The following is a 23795-nucleotide window of genomic DNA, read 5'->3' as shown; positions in this document are numbered from 1 at the left end:
ATTGGCACACTAATGAGACCCTGGTGATGGAGAGAGACAGATAGAGAGCTCTATTACTCACACTCAAGAGATTATGTAACAGGAGCTGAGAGTGAGCTATGAGTTTATCCATCTTTTCTCTCATCTTCAGCTCTAAAACTCTTTCCTCTTCCAGCCAACTAACAGGTTTATCTCAGACTCTGTTCCAAGTGAATAGCCTCACTGTCTACTGTCTACAGAGTAAGTTAACTGCTAAGTAAGTTGGTGTTTTGAGCAGGACATAGGGTGGTCATCCACCGGTTTTAGGTCGGATAGTCCGGTTTTGAAATACCAGAGCATTCCTTTGTTCCTTTCTTTCTTCTGTTGAACACAAAATAAGATATTTTGAAGAATGTCACTAGCCACTGACTTCCATGGTATTTTTTTCCATAAAAAAATGTCAGTTTTTTCCATAAAAGATGATGACAATTTTCATTTTTGGGTGAACTATCCCTTTAAGATCACTATTTTATACTTTATACAATGGTATACAATAAATAAAAGAAGTTATTGTTATGTTCAAGTTAATATTAAGTGACATTTTAGATGCAATATTGCCAATATGGACTGTTTTGCTCTATTTCACCAATCATTGCACCTCTGATCAACACAGTGGTGTTTTGTTCCTGAATGATTCAGTTGCACAAATCGACCGAGTGAATGATTCAATAAGCCATTCATAGCAGGCAGCTGCTAAACTTGAAACTGCATATTTCTATACTACTCTTACTATTTTTAGCATATTTTTTATGACACAGTAAGAGTATTAAGCTAGTACGCAAAATCATTGAGTCACTTGCTTAATTCCTGAATGAATCAGAAATTTTAAACGAATCAGTTGAACTGTTAAATCAATGATTCACTTATTAAGCCACCTACTGGCAGTTTTAGTTTCATATTTAAAGTATAAAACATCAATCTTATAACATGTTTTTATGCAATTGCAATTGCAATGTAAATGCATTCATGGCATCTCTGAGCTGCATTAAACTATCTTCATAAATACATCTAAATGCCACTTCTGCAGTGCAAAGATTAATTTTGTTGATATTAACTTCATTTGATTGACATTCGCCCTATAATGTCTAATTATCCAAATTGCATTTAATGAGTAAATGTAAGAATTTACACTGCGGTTTGGGATCAATGTTGGAAACAGTTGTGCTATTTAATATTTTTTGGAACATGTGATTATTTTTTTCAGGAATCTTTGATGAATAAAAAGTTAAAAAGAACAGCATTCATTTAAACTGAAATCTTTTCTAACAACATGCACTATACCATTCAAAAGTTTAAAGTCAGTAATTTTTTTTCTTTCTTAGTCTTTTAGTTTCTTTTTTTATTTTTTTAAAGCAATTAATACTTTTATTCAGCAAGGATATGTTAAATGGACAAAAAGTGATAGTAAAGACTTAAACACTGTTAGAAAAGAAAAGTAGCACAGTTTTACAACACTGATAATCAGCATATTAGAATGATTTCTGAAGCATCATGTGACACTTAAGACTGGAGTAATGATGCTGAAAATCAGCTTTGATCACAACAATACATTTTATTTTAAAGTATATTAAATATATATATATATATATATATATTAAGTTGTAATAATATTTCACAATATTACTGCTTTTTCTGTATTTTTGATCTTAATGCAGCCTTGATGAGCATAAGAAACTTCTTTCTTCTAAAACATTTGGCCCTATAAAGGTAACAAAATGCCCATGTAAATCAATTTAAGGGGGTAAATATCGCTCTTTAATGCAAAAGTTCATTTCTGCCCTAGTAAAGAAGTAATATATTTAAAATACATTTATTTCATACTAAGTATATAGTTCAAATCTATTAACATATTTGCTGACAGATAACTCGAGACCTACTGATATAAAAATTTTAATTAAACTTTACTTGGAGTATTACTTGTGCACAATGCACATTTATTATTAATAAGCCTAAAATGTGTTTTAATGTCACTTTTAATATCACCCTTTAAATGCAAAATATTTAAAGTGTACCTAAAGTATACTTGCAATAGTTCCACTTTAGCAAAATCAGATATACTAAGCATGTCTTTAATTGGACTTCAAGCACTACTTCTGCACAATTAAAGCGCATTAAGTACAAAATTAGTTTAGTACACTTGCAGGGCATTTTATTAAGTACATAAATATGAAAATGTATTTGTAGTATACTTAGCATGAAATAAATGAATTTCAAATACATTTAAGTATATTTATTTTTCACTATAGGGTGTCAATGGATTCTTTTGCAGTTTTTATCCCGGCTTCACTGAAATCCTCCTTTTTGGTGTTAAAGAGCAGGACGGCCGTGTTAAGACCTGTCTGTAGTTCTGGTGAACCCCATCCTGATCCTGTATCTGACTAAACAACCGGAGTGTGTGACTCTTGAAGCGTGCCAAACTGAAGAACCCTTGCCAGCGCCTTTGTTCAAGCACAAAAACCCCGAAGAGCTTTTTATCATCACCTCATGTTATCAGCTGATCGAATCCTCCTCGCCCTAAACAATGTCTGTCTAGTGCACAAAAGACTGGCCTGTCTGCTTCTCTTTCCCCCTCTCCTTTGTCGAAATCTGTTTTGGTCCTCTGAGTTGTTTTTGTTCTCTTCTCGCTCCCTCCCTCCATTGGCGCTCCAGTTTTTCGGCGGATTTGACGGCGTTCCAGCGTCTGAGAGCCATCGTTCACATGAGCGCCTAGTTTCTCGTGTCACGAGGACAAAAAAGCAACACTCATTTCCATTTCACAGACTCTATTCGCAGCTTGAGAGTGAGAAAGAGAGACTGTACTTTGTGATGATTTCATCCGTCATGTGAATCGCGGCCCACAGAGATTCCTGCAGGCCTCTTTTTGACATCAGGGCTAAAAATAGAGCGGTTTGGTGGCAGGGCGAGAGGGCATTCATCATGCAAAGGAAGAAGAAGAAGAAAATGTGTGTCTGGTAACATACTAATCTCTACCTAGGGCAGGAGAAAAGTGCAGTTCAATGGTAGAAATGTGCATACTGTAGAACACAAAATCAAGCAATCAATTTGTGGCAGCTTGCATTTTTGTCTTATTTCAGCTACTTTTCTGAAGAAAAAAAACTTAAGTAGATTAAGCTTTAAGTACATTATTTTATTGGATATGCAATCACTGATAATACTATTATCAATTGTAAATATATCTATGTAAATAATGTTACATAAGTGCTAGTTACATAAGTGCATCATGATAATTGGTGGGTTTTCACTACAAAACAACAACAAAAAAGCTGCACATATTGCCATCGTTTTTAGAAAAGATGCAGAAAATTCAGTCATTTTAGGCTGCAAGAACCTAGAAAATTTCCTGGAAATCCAAATGTAATGCACATTAAAGTTAAGTTGGGTTATTAGACACAATGCAAAACACAGGTTAAGTTGTTTATGTTGCAGAATATCTTACTGTACAGTATACTGTAAGAATATAGAATAGAATTGCTGTGCATCTCAGGTGTGTTTCATGACATTAGTTTTACTGTTTACAGAAATGAAAGTTGTTTTATCTTTGTTTCTCATGTATTTGAAAACTGATGGATGTGTGAACCAAAAGAAAATGAATGAAAAAAATTAATAAAAGCATGTCTGGTATTAAATAAGTGTGGGATCAGTGCAAAAACAGCTTCACATGCGTGTCATTGATTTGGTTAAAATTGAATAAGCAGATCAGAAGTAAAAAAAGAGAATTGCTCAGAATTGCAAGAAAGAATATGTAAGTATGTGTAGCATATATATATAGTTTATATCTTGCATTTCTGACTTTTTTTCTCAGAATTACAAGAAAAAAGTATTTGTTTTTCATCAAATAAATAAATATTTGAATATAGTTTAAAAATAAGAAAAACAAGAAAAGATCTTTTTCATACAATATAAAATAGTACACAAATATATGTAAATAAAAAAAGAAAAGAAAAGAAGCACTGCTTTCAAAAACAAAAACTCTGCCTCTACATAAAAACATGAATTGTATTTCGTTTGCTCTTTGTAGTTTCTCTTCATGTCTGCTGCTTTCATGATACCTTATTGACATTTTCTTTCTGTCTCTCTCTCTCTCACACAGCACTCAGCGGACAGAAAGATTACAGAAGGTTGCAAGGAAAACCAGGTCATAACAGGCCGGGAACAAGGACGAAGGAGTCTGCTCGGAAAAAAGCCAAAGACAGTCAATTTTGGTTGGATCACAAGGTTTCCGAGACAGTTTTCACGTCAGATGTTCCTTCTGAGAGGCTGAAAAAAGGCGATTTCATTACCTCTGAGCGTTTTCCACTCAAAAGGCCTTCGTTTATTTCACTCTTTTGCCTCATAGAGCTGCTAACAGCCTTTCTGCATTGATTTTTTAGTGGACTTTCTTCACTCGGCTGTGATGTGTATTCTCCCTTTGCGTCTCAGCGTTCGATTTGCCCGGCAGGTCTGTGAAATCATCTTTATACATATTTTAACATCTGCAAGAAAACGCTCTCATGTCGGCTCAAGTGATGGTGCAACAACCGTGCAACAGCTGATCTCCATGCGTTCCCTCCCGCTGCCATCTTTGATCTCATACGGATGGGAAGGTTAATGGGACACAGCTAAAACACGGCTCGCTCATTATTAAGACTCATCTACACACTAACAGAGGCGCTGCCGTGCTCTTCAAGGTCGACTCGTCTCGTTACTTTGAAATGAGACGTGCAGCTGTTTTTTCTCATGCACTTTATGTCTTTTTTGGCAATAACAGACACCAGTTTCAGCCCATCAAAACATGTATATTATTAAATTACTTGTAAAATGGGATATCAATCATGGTAACACTGGTAACAGTCAATTCTGACTTTATATCTCGCAATTTTTAGTTTATCTCATAATTCTGAGTTTATATCTCACAAATTTAAGTTTATCTCTCATAATTCTGAGTTTATATCTCACAAATTTAAGTTTATCTCTCATAATTCTGAGTTTATATCTCACAAATTTAAGTTTATCTCTCGTAATTCTGAGTTTATATCTCGCAATTCTGAGTTTATCTCAAAATTCTGACTTTAATTCTCACAATTCCGTTTACATCGCAATTCTGATTTTATATCTCGCAATTTTGAGTTTATCTCTCATAATTCTGAGTTTATTTTTTGCAATTCAGACATTATAAATATTGTAATTCTGAGTTTATATCTCATAATTCTGAGTTCATATCTCGCAATTCTGAATTTATATCTCACAATTTTGAGTTTATCTCTCATAATTCTGAGTTTATTTTTTGCAATTCAGACATTATAAATATTGTAATTCTTAGTTTATCTTGCAATTCTGACTTTCATTCTCGCAGTTCTGTTCACATCACAATTCTGAGGTTATATCTTGTAATTTTGAGTTTATATCTCACAATTTTGAGTTTATCTCTCATAATTCTGAGTTTATTTTTGCAATTCAGACATTATAAATATTGTAATTCTGAGTTTATATCTCAATTCTGAGTTTATATCTCAATTCTGAGTTTATATCTCGCAATTTTGAGTTTATATCTCACAATTTTGAGTTTATCTCTCATAATTCTGAGTTTACTTTTTGCAATTCAGACATTATAAATATTGTAATTCTGAGTTTATATCTCGCAATTCTGAGTTTATCTTGCAATTCTGACTTTCATTCTCGCAATTCTGTTCACATCACAATTCTGAGTTTATATCTCATAATTCTGAGTTTATTTTTCACAATTCAGACATTATGTATAATGTAATTCTGAGTTTATATCTCGCAATTCTGAATTTATATGTTGCCATTCTGAGTTTATTTCAAAATTCTGACTTTAATTCTCGCAGTTCTGTTCACATCACAATTCTGAGGTTATATCTTGTAATTTTGAGTTTATATCTCGCAATTCTGAGTTTATCTCTCATAATTCTGACTTCTCGCAGTTCTGTTTACATCACAATTCTGGGTTATATCTCACAATTTTAGGTTTTTATCTCGCAACTATAAGTTTATCTCAAAATTCGGACTTTCGCTCTCGCAATTCTGTTTACATCGCAATTCTGAGTTTATATCTCGCAATTCAGACTTTGTCTCACAATTCTGACTTTTCTTCACCGAATTAAGAGAGAAAAGTCTGAATTGTGAGCTATACATTCAGTCTTGCAAGAAAAAAGTCATATTTGTGAGAAAAAAAGTTGCAGTTATTACTTTTATCTTTGTATGCCAAAGCAGAAACAAGCATCCGTACCTTTGATAGTGAACGTTACATTTGTAGCCCACATTTTGCGGTCATTGAAACATTGTTTCATGACACTGAAATATATGCCTTATGTATTATATAACATTATAGTTCAACACAGAGTGAATTCAACTTTGTTTAGACTTAATTGGGGCTCAAACCCTCTGTAATTGTCACTGCTCTGATATGTTTCAGTATTAATAGGGTTAAAAGGCAAAGATTTCTCAATGGTGACTGAATGACAAGCACAGAGTTAATACACTAACCATTCATAACGTAGTTTCTGGCTAACACCGATACGTATCCAGTGTTTTCTTTACTCTGACCCTAAACACACACACACACAGTGGACTTTGTGTTCCTGACAGTCTATACTCACATGGCCTGAAGGCATCTTTGTTAAGCAGTGGTCAATGTTCAGCAACGCTGCTCTCCAGATGTGATGGGTGTGCTTGTGTTTATTTTCTTACCCACAGATCTGCAGGGCCAAAGGTCAAGTGACTGTGAGATAAGCCCTGCCCAATGAGGGGAGAGGGGCGGGGCCAGCCATGCCTCTGGTTAATGACTACCATGTGCTTTATCATCCTGGTTAATTCATAACATTTTGAGTTTGGTGATGACATGAAGATATATTTGGATCGCATGAAAACATTCCCAGGCCTATATAAGCCAAAAAACAAATTTTAATGGAAAATATGATTTATGTATATTTTTAAATGTATTGTTTTTATAGTATTATATAAAAGAAAAAAATACAATATAATTATATATTTTTATATTTACATATTTATATTTCATGAAGAATATATTGTAATCTTGTTTTCTTTTTATATATGTGTACTTTTTTATATTTTATGAAAAATATAATTTCTTGTTTTTCTTGTTTTTAAATATATTTATGTCTATCTATCTATCTATCTATCTATCTATCTATCTATCTATCTATCTATCTATCTATCTATCTATCTATCTATCTATCCATCCATCCATCTTTTATGAAAAATACAAATTTTTCTTGTTTTTAATAAAATGTTTTGTGTTGTGATGTTTTAAAAAATATATATTTAGATTTTATGAAAAACAATTTATTGTTTTGCTTCTTCTTTATTTATATTTTGACACACATAATATAATTTCTTGTTTTTCATGTTTAAAAAATATATATATATTTTATGAAAATTATAATTTTTCTTTTTCTTGTTTTCTTAGTTGTTTTTCTTTATGTATTTATATATTTATTTTAGTGCTGGGAAACAATTAATCGCATCCAAAATCGAAGTTTTTGTTTATATAATATATGTGTGTGTACTGTGTATATTTATTATGTATATATAAAGACACACACATACAGTATACATTTTGAAAATATTTACATGTATTTAAATGTATATATTTATATTCATATAATTTATATTATATAAATATATACATGCATGTGTGTATTTATATACACATAAGTAATCATAATTTCATAAATCATAATTTAGGAGGATTTTATCATTAACACTTTGACATTATATGATTAATATTTTGCGTTGAGATGGTTGAGTAATTCTCATTATTCTCAAAATGGTGTTTCTTATTCGATTTTCGTTCTCTCAGTTCCAGCCTGAAACTCCCAAAACTATTGTACTTGAAACAATTACTATTAAGTACAAAAACTGTGGAGCGCTTTGGCCACCGGTGCACTTAGCAACTGTTGCAGACAAAACTAAGAAAAAACAAAGCAATGAAACACATACAGACGATGACTGCTGACCAATGGGAGTTTCTGCGAGATCGACCTTGCCAAGGCCGAACATTACCCGTGCTTTACCACACCCACACACCCGCCTCCGGAGCAGCCCGCAGGCCAGCCAAAGTGCAAAGCTCTGTGTTGTGCAACTCTTGTCAAACAGAGCCTACAGAAAGGCCTGCTACACATTAACAAATGAGGTCAGAGCAAACTCTTACTCCCTCTTTTCTTTCCGCTCCTTCTTCTTTCATGACTTTGGCCCATGCTGGGTGGATCCCAGCTAACAGGGAACATTCTCAAAACTTTCACTAACATTTTTAAAAAGTTATATAAATGTTAGGACAAAACGTTCTTAAAGTAATGTTTATGGAATGTTCTTATGACATTAATATTTGATACTTTCTCATAATATTGACAGAAAACATCCTTAGATTTAAAAAAAAATATTTTGGTGCAAATAAAGTTAGTACAACATTGTAAGAAATGTTTGCATAATCTTTAAATTGTGTTATAATTTCGGTAAGAAAACATTTTAACGTTCTTCGAATATGAAAAATAAACATTCAAATAACTTCATATTTTGGGTCAAAAAGCTAATAGAACATTATAAGAAACGTTGCAACCTTTAAATAATGTTATAATCACAACAAGAACATTTTTATGTTTTTTAGAATTTTAAAAATAAACTTTCAAATGATTTTATTTTGGGTGAAAAAGTTAGTAGAATGTTGTAAGATACGTTTTGTAACTTATAAATAACATTCTAATTACGATGGGAAAATGGGCATTTTAACACTCCAAGAATGTTAAGAAATGTTGTTAAATAGTAACGTTAGTAACATTCCATTTATGATAAAACTGGACATTTTAATTCTTAAGAGTATTAAAAATAAATGTTCAAATAAGATTGTATTTTCGGTGCAAATAAAGTTAGTAGAATGTTGTAAGAACGTTTTTGTAACTATTAAGTAATGTTCGAATTCCGATAAGAAAACTGGACATTTAAAGTTCTTCGAATATTAAAAATAAACTTTAAAATAAGATTTATTTTGGGTGAAAAAGTTTGTAGAATATTGCAAGGAATGTTTTGTAACTTCTATTATGATAGGAAAACATTCTTAGAATCTTTGCATTCTTAGAGTATTGAGAATGTTTTTTTTTGTAACGTTAAAGAGTAACATTAGTAACATTTCAATTGTGATAAAACTGCACATTTTAATGCTCTTAGAATAAAATCAAACAAACATTTTTTTACAGTTAGTAGAACATTGTAAGAAACATTTTTATAACCTTTAAATAATGTTTTAATCACGACAAGAAATCTGGACTAAAATAAAACTAGATTAAAAATAAAAATAATGAAAATAAAGTCAGTATATGTTGTAAGGAAAGTTTTAAAATAACATTCTAATTACGATAAGAAAACAATATTTTAACATTTTTAGAATATTAAACAAATGTTCAAATACCATATTTGGAGTGAAAAAGTTAAAAGTTAGTTAGTTGAAAGTTTTTGTAACATTATAATCACAATTAAAAACTGGACATTTTAACTTAAGTAACATTTAAAAAAAAAAAAAAGTGTTCCCAAAACGTTTTTATAACCTAAATGTGTCGCCTGTGATATTTCACTGCAAAGCTTTTAAGTGAAAAAGTTAGTAGAATGTTGTAAGAGAGCTTAAAAAAAAAAAACTAAAAAAAACTTTTAAATAACAATCACAATGGAAAACCTCAACCCAGTCTCATAAATATATGCACCTCTGGGTACTTTTCTGCAGCACCGTTTTTACATAGATATGAAGCTGGATATGCGTGATGCTAACGTTCAAAAGTATCAGTTTTCAAATCTCCCAGCATATTAAAATAGTTTTGAAGTCATAACATAATATTCTTCAAGTAATTGTGTGAAAATTACGCTTTGTTAATCGAAACTGTAAATTTGTGTGAAAAGGAATAAAAGGTGTCTGAGTTTTACTGCCTCTAGTGTTCATTTCTTCTGGAAACTGCAGTGATATGTACTTATTGGTACGTATTTCGCGTCTTGCGAAAAAGTGCACCCAGGTACATTTTTGCCATGAGACCAAAAAGGAAAAACTGGACATTTTAACTTTTTAGTAACATTTAACGACATTCACACAATGTTTTTATAACCTAAATTTGTCACCTGGGATATTTCACTTTAAAGTTTTCGTTGAACACATCTGAGACACACAACAACCCCTCTAAATCGTGAACAGGACGTCCAATGCCATCTGCACCAAAACACAGCCGTCTCCTTGAAAGGCATCTTAACAAAAAGGAAGGATATGAGAGATCCACTTCAAAGAGCCAATCTCTGAGATCTGGCTTCCTGTAATGGGACACCGTGTTCAAAGTTGCCACTCGGCTCAAGAGAATGAGGCCGGAGTTGAAAACGCTCTGGAATAATATTTCAGTCCCCCTCCCAAAACTGGCCTCTTTAGACGCAGCGCTCAGAGGAAAACTGTCACTTCACTGCCGAATAATTAAGGGAGGACTTCGTTATAAAAGATGCCAGGCCAAAATCACATGGGAAAGATTTCACACGATCTCTCTGAACTTGGCGTAAAAAAAAAAGTTTGGGTTTGTAAAAGGCGAGTCAGCCACATGTACAGACGAAACTACATAAAGCATATCTTATGAGCTGAAGTCTTTGATTAATTATGCCACTAGAATTATTGGAGGCCTGTTTCATGTTTCAGCTGAGTTTGGGCATTTGATTGGTTATTCTCAATTCAAGCCTAAAATATCACCATCCAAAAACTCTCAGTAACCCACATACTTCCATAATGTTCATTAGTTCAGTCCATCTCTAAGGGTTTCAGACTGGCTTTCACAAAAAACAAGATATTTCACCAAATTTTTTAAATCTAACATTTTCTAAACTAAGGAACAATAATTATAAACCAAAAACTCGATTTTCGCATTGCAAAACATATCAAAGCATTTCATAACGTTCATTGGTTCAATTAATATGTAGCTGTTTTAGTCTTTTCATGAAAACATTTGAGCGATTTTTCAATCGTTAATTTTTATGTAACGTTGAACATTATTTATTGTTATGCATTGTTCATTTAACGTTATTTTTTTCTGAAACATTTTAGTTGGACGTTATTTTAAATGTTACTTGTTTCGGAACGTTAAGAGAACATTCAAAATTAACGTTCCCATAATGTTCATAAAATGAAAAAATGTGTTCTTAATGTTACTGCTTACATTCGCATTAACAAGCGCTTAATGTGAATGTTAGTAGTTTCAAAACATCCATAGAGAATTCAAAAGTAACGTTTAAAAGTAACGTTTATTTCAGTTGGACGTTGTCTAATATTTTCTAAATGTTACTACTTGTTTCAAAATGTTCAGAGAACATTCAAAAGTAACATTACCATAACATTTGAAAAATGAAAAAATGTAACATTCCTTTAATGTTTTTGCTGACGTTAGCATAAACAAGTAAAAACTTAATAAAAAACATTGTTCTGAGAACATTCAGAAATATTGTTTCCATAACTTAATGGGAATGTTATTAAAACGTTCTTAGAATATATTTTTGTTAGTTGTGAACATAAATAAAAGCAAGTCGACAGTTTTAAGAACAAAATTTAAATATTTTAAGCACATAACATCAAACAAATTTAAAATGCTAATATTATCTGGTCTTCAATGATATTCTCAAAACGTTATTTATACAACATTCATGAAACGTTTTTCTGAGACATTTTAGTTCAACATTCTCGAATGTTTCCTAAACGTTAATACTTATTTCAAAACACTGAGAAAACATTTAATAGTAACGTTCCCATAATGTTTGTAAAATGGAACGTTCCCTTCGAAGAAAGAAAAACATTTTAAGAACACTCAGAAATAAGTTTCCATAAATTATCAGGAGCATTGTCAAAATGTTATTCGAAAGTATTTTTGATAGCTGGGAATATAAATAATGGTAAGTCAACTGTTTTAAGTACATAAAGTAAATATTTTATGCGTAGGCATATAACATCAAACAAATTTAAATTACTAATATTATCTGGTCTTCAATAATGTTCTCAAAATGTTATTTATACATTGTTAATGAAACATTTTAGTTGGACGCTGTCTAATGTTTTCTAAATGTTACTACTTGCTTCAAAACATTGAGAAAACATTTTAAAGTAACGTTCCCATAATGTTTGTAAAATGGAAAATATGGAACATTCCCTCTAAAAACATTTTTAGAACAATTTAAGAACATTCAAAAATAACATTTCAAGAACTTATCAGGAACGTTATCAAAACCTTTTTAGAATGTATTTTTGTCAGCTGAGAATATAAATAACAGTAAGTCAACAGTAAGTGTAGGTATTAACCCTTGTTAATTAAATAATTAATTAAAAAAAGTTACACACAGGTTCATAGAGGACAAAAATGTCCATGTCCAAAAACTGTCGTAAAAATTTGAAGCTTGGGAGTACTGACTTGGTATCATTTTAAAGAAGACCCTTGACAGATTATTGTTGAAGTTAAAAAAAAGTTGTAATAAAATTCAAACCAAAAAAGTTATAGAGGTTTACGTTTTTGAAAATGATTTGAAAAGCAATTTTTATATAAAATATATATTTTATGAAACATGTTGAACACAAAAAATTGCTAGAAAATCAAAGCCATATATCTAAACAAGTTGTGTCCCAAATGTGAGGTTGATATCTCAAAAAATGAGCTTTTAGTAAGATTGTATTTGGGCGCAGTACCAAACTTTTCCCATTAGATTCCAGCAAAGCTCCACTGGCAAACACAGCACTGGGATTCGCAGTACAGTATGATTTATCTCTCTCACACATTACAGGTGCACACACACACATTTTTTTTTTAGTACACACATACAAACCACACTCTGACATCCATACCAACGCACCCACACAATTATAGCTGCATAAATTCTCCAACTGGCTCTATAATACAGCAAAAGCAGAAAACAGGAAAAATGTGAGTATTTGCTTTATAGGCCAAACCTGAGAAAATGGCACCATCTGGTAAATATAAAAAAAAAAAAATAATAAAAAAAACATTTTTTTTTTTTTTTAGAAGTCTTGCCAAGAGAATGAAAGCCTTTTAACAAAGACAGCAGCATTTTATAGTTAAATGGACCTGGGATTAAAAATTGCAGTTATAATGGGTTTCAATGAGGACATTTTTGCCCTTAAGGTCCAGAGAGGAACTATTTTTTGTACCTAGTGTAAAATAGATTTATTAAAGGAAATCAGGGTGAAATATTGAAATTCCAATAAAAATACACACCTGTGCCAAAATTTGTGCAGTTGGCATAAACAAAAATGGTTCTTTAATGGCATCACCCAATAAAGCGTATATTGTTAAAAATCAATTTCTCAAATTTGTTTTTACTTTCAAAGACTGACTCTTCACTGTATTCCTGTGAGATACTGTTCCTTGTTAATCTGGGACCAAGCGTCTTAGTCTAAACAAACCAGTACTGCGAGGTGAACGCACTCCAAACTCCAAATACTCATTTTATAGATTTTAAGGCAGATTTATTCTGCTTCTATATTCAGTACACTGTCCGCACTGATTTAGCGACTCGATTTCTGTTTGTCGCACGTCCACCCCCCCCCCATTTATCCTCAGCAGCAGTTTAGGGCCAGTGAACATGAGCATGTTGCTCTCAGACTGACGTGGCTGTTTGCTCTCGCTGCAGGTAACCAGGCAACGAATGCGCCCTTTCATGACACGTCCCAGGTTCAGAGTGTGTGTGAGATCGCTATATTTGGTGCGACACAAAAAGCTTTCCTCCAGATAAAGGCCTGCAGTCACCAGGACACAAGTTCCTTTCTTGGTGTTGCAGTGCGTGTGATTGATGGCCGTGAAGGTTCGCCTGTATTCTGTCTAATTATAGTGAGAGCAACTGCTGGAAATATCCGCCTCGTTCGCTCCCCCTGCATTCTCCGCTTTCTGTTTTTTTGTCAGTGCAGGGGCCCAGGAATGTGATCTGGGGTGTTTGGCTTTTTGCTTTCCCCTCCTGTGCATGTGTGCGTGTCTGTGTAACACACCAGGAACCCTCAGGACAAATGGCCAAAACTGCTGACGTGGCAAACAGTCTACTTCACTCTGCAGACATTGTGTGAGCACCGGCTTCATTCCGGAAGTCTTTCTCTTGTTGAAGGATTACATAGAATTCTTTAGTAAATAGTTCTAAGCCATGAACTAGACCAACCAGTTTAGTGTTGAATCACAACATTCTATGCAAATGAGGACTGGAAATCATAAAATAAACAAAGGTGTTTTGACTTCTATGACGGGATGAACTATTCATTCCATGAAGCATGCACTGAAAATGATGTAATCGAATCAGAAATGAAGGCACAACTCAGCAAAAAATGTTCTCAGAACTTTCTGACAATGTTCTTTCTTTAACGTTAATAGAATGCAATTTGTGTTATTCATGCATTGTTTATGAAACGCTTGTCTAATGTTTTTTTAAACGTTACTACTGGTTTGAAAACGTTCTGAAATCATTCAAAAGTAAAAGTAATGTTTCCATAATGTTATTTATACATTGTTCTTAGAACCTTTTTGTTGGATTTTTTGGTTACACTTTATTTTAAGATGTCCTTGTTACAATGTAATTATACATTTAAGTATTGAGTAATATTAATTAACTACATGTACTTGCTATATGGTTAGGTTTAGGTTTACTTGCATGTAGTGATGCATAATTTATTGTTATTATAATAGCAACAGTAACAAGAACACCGTAAAACTAAGTGTCATTGATGTTTTTAGTGTAATGTTTTTTTAAACTCGTTTCAAAATGTTAAGAGAACATTCAAAACTAACGTTCCCGCAACGTTTGTAAAATGAAAAAAAAAAAAATGGAATGTTTTTGTTAAAGCTCAAATAAACAAGAAATTTTAAAATATTTTGTAAAACTGGATGTCCTTTGAACATTCAGAAAGATAACGTTATTAGAACATATTTTTTTTTTAGCTAGGATCATAAATAACTTTGTCAATGGTTTTAAGTATACAAACTAAATATTTTAATTGTAGTTATATAACAAAAGGTCTTTCTTAAAAGGTTTATATGTTACGCTTGTAAAAATAAAGCTTCGTTATTGGCATCAATGGTTCCATGAAGAACCTTAAACTTTTCCGTTGCACAAAAAGTTGAAAAAAGCTCTTCAGATTATTAAAAAGTTATTTACTGGCTCTTTTATGAACTGTTGCATGAAAGGTTCTTTGGGGGACCAAAATGGTTCTTTAATGGCATCACCCAATAAATTGCGTATATTGTTAAAAATAAATTTCTCAAATGGGTTTTTACTTTCAAAGACTGACTCTTCACTGTATTCCTGTGAGATACTGTTCCTTGTTAATCTGGAACCAAGGATCTTAGTCTAAACAAACCAACCCAAACCTAAACAAGTACTGCGAGGTGAACGCACTCCAAACTCAAAAAGTGTGAGGTTTGAGTAGCTCTGTGCAGCTTTGCAAAGTTTGGAAATGATTAAATATTCATCAAATCAATTATACGCAAGATGAAAAATGATATTGCATTGACCTTCTAAGTTTGACGTTCCAATCACTTGACGATACAACTAAAACCAAAGAGCTTTTGTTTTGAAAATGCACCCATGCACCATCCCAACCTGAATTTCAAGTGGCTTAGTGTTTTTGTTACCTTTTATGTCAATGCAAACTCGATTTCACACATTGCAAAACACGTCATAATGCTCATTGGTTCAATTAGTGTCAGACGAGCTTGTAAACAACATAGCCTACAGTAGGCCAGCGATTTCGCCACATTTGCATTGCATAGATTTTTGGATGCATGTATGCTTTTAAGTAAAACAGAGTGCATATAACAAAATGATCTTATGTAAGACGACAACAAAAATCTCAAAGGTAAATTGTGAAATACGTGTGACGGCTGAAAACATCCATCTGATGCTAACCAGTGAGGGAGGGCGGGACAGCTGCGCAAACAAAAGACAGAAAGAGCTACAGCGTAACTAGAGTAGAGCGATTCATCTCTGACGAGACTCTTTTCCCCCTCGGGGTGTTGAGTTTCGATGAATGCTGAAAAGACGTGCTGGCATCACTGGAATTCTCCAGGCGACCGCAGCTCATGCCGTCTGAATCATCCGATCAATATTTGCTTTTGATTTGGATACAAATGCCTGCTTGTTGCCAGTGTGTTACGATGACGTATTTTGCAATGCATGCTTGTCAATTGGCAAAAAACAAATATGCACCAAAAAAAACTTTCAATTTGAAGATATTCAATGGCTAAAAATGAAAAAGCAATCAAAATATTCCAGTTAGAAGCCAAATCGGTTTTCCAGGTCATGGCGGTGGTGAAAGGGTTAACTGGAATACATGTGACCTGTGTAAGAACAGATCTCCATTCATTGGAGTGCTGTGTGAGAACAGTGAAGAGGAAGGCGGGCGACCGAGCGTGACTCAGGAATTCCAGCACAGCGACCACGTGATCCGCCACATTTTATTAAGCATATGCTACAGCGCGCCTCAGATAATGGAGCTCGACGGCCAGCGCAGACGGTTTAAGCCTGCACCATAATTAATGCATTTGACCAGTTCAATTTGATTAAATCTAACAAAAGCCGATTAGTGCAAGACTGGAAAACAACAAGCTCGAGTGTTTCCATGAGTTAACATTAGTTAATGCATTAACTCACAATGAGCAATACAATATTTATGCATGTTTTTAAATGTTCATTCAACCTGTTCATTGTTAGTTCATAAAAACATGTAAATAATATTAACTTAATCTGTTGAACGCATGTATTAATCAATTACTAATACATTATTGAATCAAATGTTTGCTGTTAATATCATTTAAAGGAGAAAAATGTACAAATAGCCTACTGTTACAAATGTAAACTCATGTCGGTTTTAACTCACTAGACCATTTTGTAAAGTGTTACCATTGAAACAAATTATGCATAAGTCATGCTTAAAATTACGTGTTTGCATTAATGCATTAACTAAAAATGAGCTTCACATTTGTTACAGTATTTTTTCATCTTTGTCATAAATAACATGCAAATAATATTTACAAATTCAACTTAATGTGTTGAATGTATTAGTAAATTAAATTTAAACTAGGATTAATAACTGCTTTAGAAGTATTTTGTTGTTAGTTTATGTTAAATAAGTTACCAATAAATGTATTTTTGAAGCACGAAGTAGCCTTGTGAGATGCTAAAATGCCCCATTTGCACCTGGAGAGCATGTCATCCTAACGCAGCCGTAATATTTAACAATGCAGGTCTTTATCCACCAAAAAAGGCCAAAGGAAAGATTGTTTATGAGCTCCTCAACGCACAGCATGCGAGTAAAAATAGACGTGGAGTGTCGTCTTGCACACAGCGTTAGGTTACTCCACATGGAGGCCGAAAACAATGTGTGATACAAGTCACAGCCTGCGTGTTAGAGGAGAAAAAAAAACAGATACTCTTCCAAATTCAAGCATTCTTGGGTTACTTTAGCTGTGCAAACAGTCATGATACCAGTTACCATTATTGAGGCGATGAACTCCCAGCATGCACCAGGACAAAATCTCCCGAGCTGCCGCTTGTGTTTTTTTAGTTCCCTTTTCGTACTCATTGAGGTCGTTGCATCATCCGCGTCGCATGATTCAGCGAGGGCAGACAATAAGCCAACCACAGACACGTCAGATTGTTATTACAAGGTCAGAAATTGTATTTGGCAATTTTTAAACAAGTGCATACAATACAGCTAAAAGCGTTTCAGTTCTTGCCAAGTGCTTAAAGAGTATTAGTCACATTCTGTGTTTAAACATGGACTGCCACCAGGTCTACTAGTACACCGAGCGTTCGCTCTGAACAACCACTGAATGGGGGAAAGGGGGGTTTGTTATAGCGCGTACATACCATTTTATCTTCGGAAAAAATATAGAAACACAATGTATTCAAAAAGGGAAAATCAAAAAAATTATACAGCCATGTTTACCAAGTGTACAGTTCCCTTAAGTTCAATATGTACATGTCCGGTTAGTTCACGTTTGGATGGTATGCAATACGATTGGTGGCCCAGGTTAAAAAAAAAAAAGTACACTTCCATCATGTACTTGAAGTGCTCTATTTCCACGTGCTAATTTTGCACTTAATATACTAAAAGTGAGTCTTTAGTACTTGTTAAGATCAACTAAGTGTACTCAATGTGCAATTTTGGGACGCCATGAATATGAAGTAAAATGTGCTTTTAACACACTGTCTCTGTGTTTAAAAAATGTAATTAGTCACCACTTGTAGTACACTTGAGAGCACTAGTGTATGAAAGATGGGTTCAAGTGGTAACTAAATACATTTTTAGAGATAGTGTGTTAAAAGCACATTTTTGTTCATATTCATGGTGCATCCCAAAATAGCACAGTTGAGTACACTTAAGTTTATCTTAACAAGTACTAAAGAATCATTTTTAGTATATTAAAGTACAAAATTAGTGCGCGAAAATAGAGCACTTTAAGTATAGTGCTGTCAAATGATTAATCATGATTAATCGCATCCAAAATAAACGGTTTGTTCACAAAATATATGTATGTGTACTGTGTGTGTATATATATATATATATATATATATATATATAAATACACACACCTACAGTATATATATTTTGAAAATATTTACATGTATATACATTTATATATTTAATATATAAACATAACATATTTTTCTTAAATATATACACATGAATGTGTTTGTATTTATATATACACATAATAAATATACACAGTAAACACGCATATATTATGTAAACAAAAACCTTCATTTTGGATGCGATTAATCGCGATTAATCGTTTGACAAGTACATTATGGAAGAGTACTTTTTTTTTTAAACCTGGGGGATATTTTGAGCAAAAAAAAAAGAAAAAGAAAAATCAAGGGTCCCGCTCCTTTTTAACCTTTACGTCCCCAGCCAAAATGGTGGCTATTTCGCCCTGCATGAACGCCCAGGGTACGTTGGATCCAACAAGCGGGCATTTCTCGCCACTCGGGCAGTAAACCTCTCCCGTCGCCCCCTGCTGTTTGATGCTCTCGCGAGAACACGGGAAACAGAACTTGTGCGATGGCACCGACGGGCACTGGACGAAATGTGTGTCCTCGAGGCGCTCGTGGCACAGGGTGCAGCACAACGGCACGCTTCCAGGCGGCACCGAGGAATCGGGAATGCTCTGCGGATGCCCGGCCTGCGGGTCCATGCCTGGGATGTGCGCGGTCGCTGTTCCCGACGTTCCCAGCGTGAGCCGCCTTTGTCCAGACGAGGGCGACTGTGGGCTTCCGCTGTTCCGCCGTCCCGCGGCTGACGTGGTCGTGGAGTGCACCTGGTTTCCGGCGTCTTTAGGCGAGCCGGTTCCGGCGTTGTCCGCGGCCAAAATTAGCGCGGCCATCGGCGACTGCCCGTTCTGCACGGCGGTGGACGCCTCTGGCGGTGTAGTGCGCGAATGCGGGGAGATCGTGGAGGGAGGAGCGACGGCGAATCCCGAGGGCATCTTGAGCACCTCAGACGGAGACGGCAGCCACGGCTGACTCTCGCCGTTCATCTTGGCGGCGCTGCTTTCCCCGTCCGGCTCGGGAGAGGGTTTCCTTTTAATGCCCCGAGAGTGCTTACCGCGATCTGCAGGGAGAGAGAGATAAACACTTGACTTAGAAGATAAGTTCACTTCCAGAGTAAACATTTCCTGATAATTTGCTCACCCGCATGCAAGGGCGTAAATTACAGTAGGGGGGACAATAAACACAAAATTTCTCAAGAGCAATTTTCGAAGGGGATACATTAATACAGCTAAAATTGTACTTGTAAGGATAGATGTGTGTACACAGCATGGAGTGTACACACATGAATTCAGTTCATATTATAATTATTAAATTATTTTGCATCCTCCACATAGTATTTTAGGTTTCGTCTGGGACTGAGGACGTCTCATATTTAGATATTCAACCGCAGCAAGGCCACGGCACTTAACATCATATTGAGCAAAACCAAACACATCGGTAGATCTACAATATTAGCCTAATATCAGTTCACAGTCACACACGGTCTAAGCTAGGTAACCTTATAATAGCTCAATAGAAAAATACATCGGATATCATCATTTTTTGCCATGACTAATTTATTAATGATCCAGTATCAAGGTCTAAAATGTAGTTTCAATGCAGCTTCAAAGCGTCTATACGATCCCAGCCGAGGACTAAGGGTCTTATCTAGCGAAACGATTAGTCATTTTCTTAGAAAAAATGTACATTTATACACTTTTTAACCACAAATGCTTGGCTAGCATTAGCTCTGCGATGCACGTCTTTATTAAGGGTGATGTTGGAAAGGTCACGAGGCCGAAGTACCGACCCAATGTTTACAAAGCAAATATGCAAAAAAAGTACAAAAACGAAGAACTAACCACACGTGACCTTTCCAACAGGATTACGTAATGTGCGAAGACGCGCATCGCAGAGCTAGAGCAATCCGAGAATTTGTGGTTAAAAAGTGAATATAATTTTTTTTTCAGAAAATGAACAATCGTTTTGCTAGATAAGACCCTTATTCCTCGGCTGAGATCGTGTAGAGTGCATTTTGGACGTTGAAATCGTTGGCCACCATTGAAGTCCACTATATGGAGGAAAATCCTGGAATGTTTTCCTCAAAAAACGCAATTTCTTTGCGATGAACATCTTGGATGACATAGGGGGTGAGTTTTGGTGGTGACATTTTTATTGTGGAAGTGGACTTATCCTTCAAGGCTGGAATACACTACATGACTTTTACAACACTAGGCATGATACACTTACCGACTTTGTAAATAGTGACAGAGGAAAACTAGCCATCATACACTACACGACTGAGGATGATACACGAGCACACTTTGAAGTTGTTCCGATCACAACAAAATCACGCAGAAAAGTGTGCCTTGTTGCTAGGAGACGATTGACAAATGATAACAATTGCTGTGTCCTGATCGCAGTTGAAGGCTGCATACGTCATCGGGGCAGTCTCATTTAAGAAAAGTAACCGTTAAATTGCAAAGTAACAAAGAAATTACAGTATTTTACACCTCACAAGGAATAAGAGTCAATTTTATTACATCCTTTATGACGTATGCAGCCTTCAAATGCGACCTCCGGAGGACTCAGCCTTCGAAATGAGACACGGCTAATGTTTTCTAAAATCGGCTGAAAATATCAAACATATTTGATAACCTCCAACTGGATGGAATCAAAGTCTGAAGCTAAAAAATGTGTCTGTGACCATCATACACTACGCAATTTTCTATGGAATCCGTCGACTCGAATCTGCAGAGTGGCTTTGACTTTCGGCAACTAGCGTCAACTTCTCCAGACTGTAAATCAGTGGAAAAATCTGGGCAAAAATCATGAAGTGTATTCCAGGATTTAGAGATGCAATACTTGACTAAACAGCTAGTTCAGCGCTTCATGCATGACCTGTTGTTGGCACTACTTTCTGGCTCCAGACAAAATGTGCCATGCGCCGACCACCGGATGATGAAATGGCAGCGAAGTGCATCTGTTATGCTTCCAAACATTACGAATGCATAATCTAGAGAGTTTAAAGCATGCTTTTAAGAATGCAGGAACAAAATAATAAACTAAAAGGAATCAAGATGCATGATCTAGAGTTTGAAAACATGCTCAGATGTTTTATACAGATTTAAACACAAATGCATGTGTTTTCACAGCATGTTTTGGCACCTCAAATTATTCAAAATACTGATTCCAGTTTAAAAATATGACAAAATCTGGATATTAAAAGCATGCTCTGATGTTTTAAAAGAGTTTTACAACATATTTTAACAGTTCTATAGGTGGACCACAATTAAAAATTAGAGAGTGCACATAAAAACTGTTTGAAAGCATGCCCTGGTGTTTTAACGGCGAATGCATGAATAAATACGTCTGCGAATAATCCGGAGCATGTTTTGACATCTCAAATTATTCTAAAGATTGAACTCCAGACACAAAATCTACAGTTTAAAATTATATTTTGACGTTTTAAAAACCGAATGCAGGTATAAATACATTTTACAGCATTATTTTAAAGATTGAACAGTTAAAAATAAGAATGTGGACACAAAATCAAGTTCAAGAGCATGCTCGGATGTTTTAAACTACTCTAAACGTTGATTTATTTTATTTATTCACTTTTTAAACGCCATGCCAGCATCAAGGCTATTTTCATGGCGATTTCAGAATAAACTTTGTACAATTAACACAAAGTTATAAAAGACATTTGAAATCAACACTAGACAAAAATTCTAAAATACATTCAGGTGATACATTTTTAAATAAATCAGTTAATCACACCGTTGTCTATTTACATTAAAAACAGTACAATCTAATAAAATATGCTTCACAGTCATTTTTTGTTTGCCAAGTAACTCTAAATGTTGACTAGTTATGTATAAAATAACATTTTATACTAAGTAAAGATCAAAGATATTTTGTAAACTACCTACCGTAAATATATCAATACTTAATCTTTGATTAGTAATATGCATTGCAAAGAACTTCATTTTGGACAACTTTAAAGACGATTTTCTCAATATTTTGAGGTTGTTGTGTTTTTTTTTTTTTTTTTGCACCCTCAGATTCCATATTTTCAAATAGTTGTATCTCAGCCAAATATTATCCTATCATAACAAACCATACATCAATGGAAATCTTATCTATTCAGCTCTCAGGTGACTGGTTTTGTGGTCCAGGGTCACATATAAGTATTATCTGATGCTTCACTTTATTTTAAAGACTACATGCATGCTTTAAGATGACAATCCGCTTGAAAGCATTGCTCAGTACCTGTTTTTAAGGCACTGGAGCTGCTCTCGTATCCCATCCGGTGCGCCAGCGGTGCATGCTCCTTCTTAAACCGGGAGTCGAGGCTCTGCAGAGTCATCAGTTCCCGCACCGTCTTGCCCTTCTGCGTCCAGTCCTTGTGTCCGTCGCTCGCGTCGCTCATGCTGTCGGCGCGGTGTTTGTCCTTCATGTCTTCCGCGCGTTTGCCCACATGCTCCGCCGTTAACGCAACCGGGGGGATTCCCATCTGCAGGGATCTCCCGTTGAGCGCATGCACCGGCGGGATGCTGCCGTTAACCAGTGGAAGCAGGTTAGGAGGCACGGCGCCGGTCCGACGCGGGTTTGGGCTCTGGCGGTTCAGCTCCGGAGGCTCGTCGGGCTTTGGAAACCCGTTTGGCACCGGGATCCCGTTCGCTTGTCGCCCCCCCTGGTACTCCGGACCCAGTCTGGGGGGTCTTTCCGACGCGAGCGGGTAGCGATCCAGCGGCTGCGGAGGACGCGAGCCCGGTTCCGTGTGGTTCATGCTCTGCATGTCCTTCCCCGGTTTGCCTACCGTTCCCGGTGATCTGCCCTCCTGGAATCCGTGCGCGCGCTTCAGCTGCCGCGCGGTTTCAATCACAAACTCGATGCGGTCCGCTCCTTCGTAGTTGACGCATCCGCGGCAAACGGGCTCGGTAAAATCCCAGATCATCGCCCACGGCATGCGGGGCAAATCGCACAAATAACACGACTGCCTGCGCGAGGCAGCGACCGCCGCAGACGACATGCTGCTGGAACCGGGGGGGACAAAATATGCACCTAGATTATTCTCCGAATGTTGCGCGTTCTGATGAGGGGGAGAAAAAAAAGTTAAATCTCGTCGTAGTTTCCCACCAAGAAAAACGGCGAAGTTACGCTCCGAAGTTCATGGCAGTGTGCGCACTCCACAACGCGTCCGCGAGCTCTCGGTGTGGGAGCGGTGACGTCAC

At 35.4% G+C, this 23795-nt stretch overlaps 1 protein-coding gene and 1 long non-coding RNA gene across 2 annotated transcripts; one reads left to right on the top strand and one right to left on the bottom strand.

The window, feature by feature from the left end:
• Positions 1-2830: 2830 nt before the first annotated feature.
• Positions 2831-5382, top strand: LOC131548959 (uncharacterized). The gene is made up of 2 exons (XR_009273295.1): positions 2831-2960; positions 4109-5382. It is a non-coding gene; the product is annotated as an uncharacterized LOC131548959 (long non-coding RNA).
• A 12298-nt stretch (positions 5383-17680) lies between these two features.
• On the bottom strand, positions 17681-23769 carry irf2bp2b (interferon regulatory factor 2 binding protein 2b). Its single transcript, XM_058791349.1, has 2 exons — positions 22831-23769; positions 17681-19639 (listed from the first exon to the last, which is right to left on the bottom strand). Exons 1-2 carry the CDS (start codon positions 23591-23593, stop codon positions 18903-18905), a joined length of 1500 nt encoding a protein of 499 aa, XP_058647332.1. The 5' UTR covers positions 23594-23769; the 3' UTR covers positions 17681-18902.
• Positions 23770-23795: the final 26 nt, after the last annotated feature.

This window comes from Onychostoma macrolepis, chromosome 11 (assembly GCF_012432095.1).
Source record: "Onychostoma macrolepis isolate SWU-2019 chromosome 11, ASM1243209v1, whole genome shotgun sequence".
NCBI classification, from domain to species: domain Eukaryota; kingdom Metazoa; phylum Chordata; class Actinopteri; order Cypriniformes; family Cyprinidae; genus Onychostoma; species Onychostoma macrolepis.
This window is presented reverse-complemented; position numbering and strand designations above follow the sequence as displayed.

What these genes read in the sequence shown, in the direction of transcription:
- irf2bp2b (XM_058791349.1), bottom strand. Translation starts at nt 23,593, where the DNA reads ATGTCGTCTGCGGCGGTCGCTGCCTCGCGCAGGCAGTCGTGTTATTTG. An exon ending in CTCCAGTGCCTTAAAAACAG is followed by an intron (nt 19,640 to 22,830) that starts GTACTGAGCAAT and finishes CTCTCCCTGCAG; the next exon opens with ATCGCGGTAAGCACTCTCGG.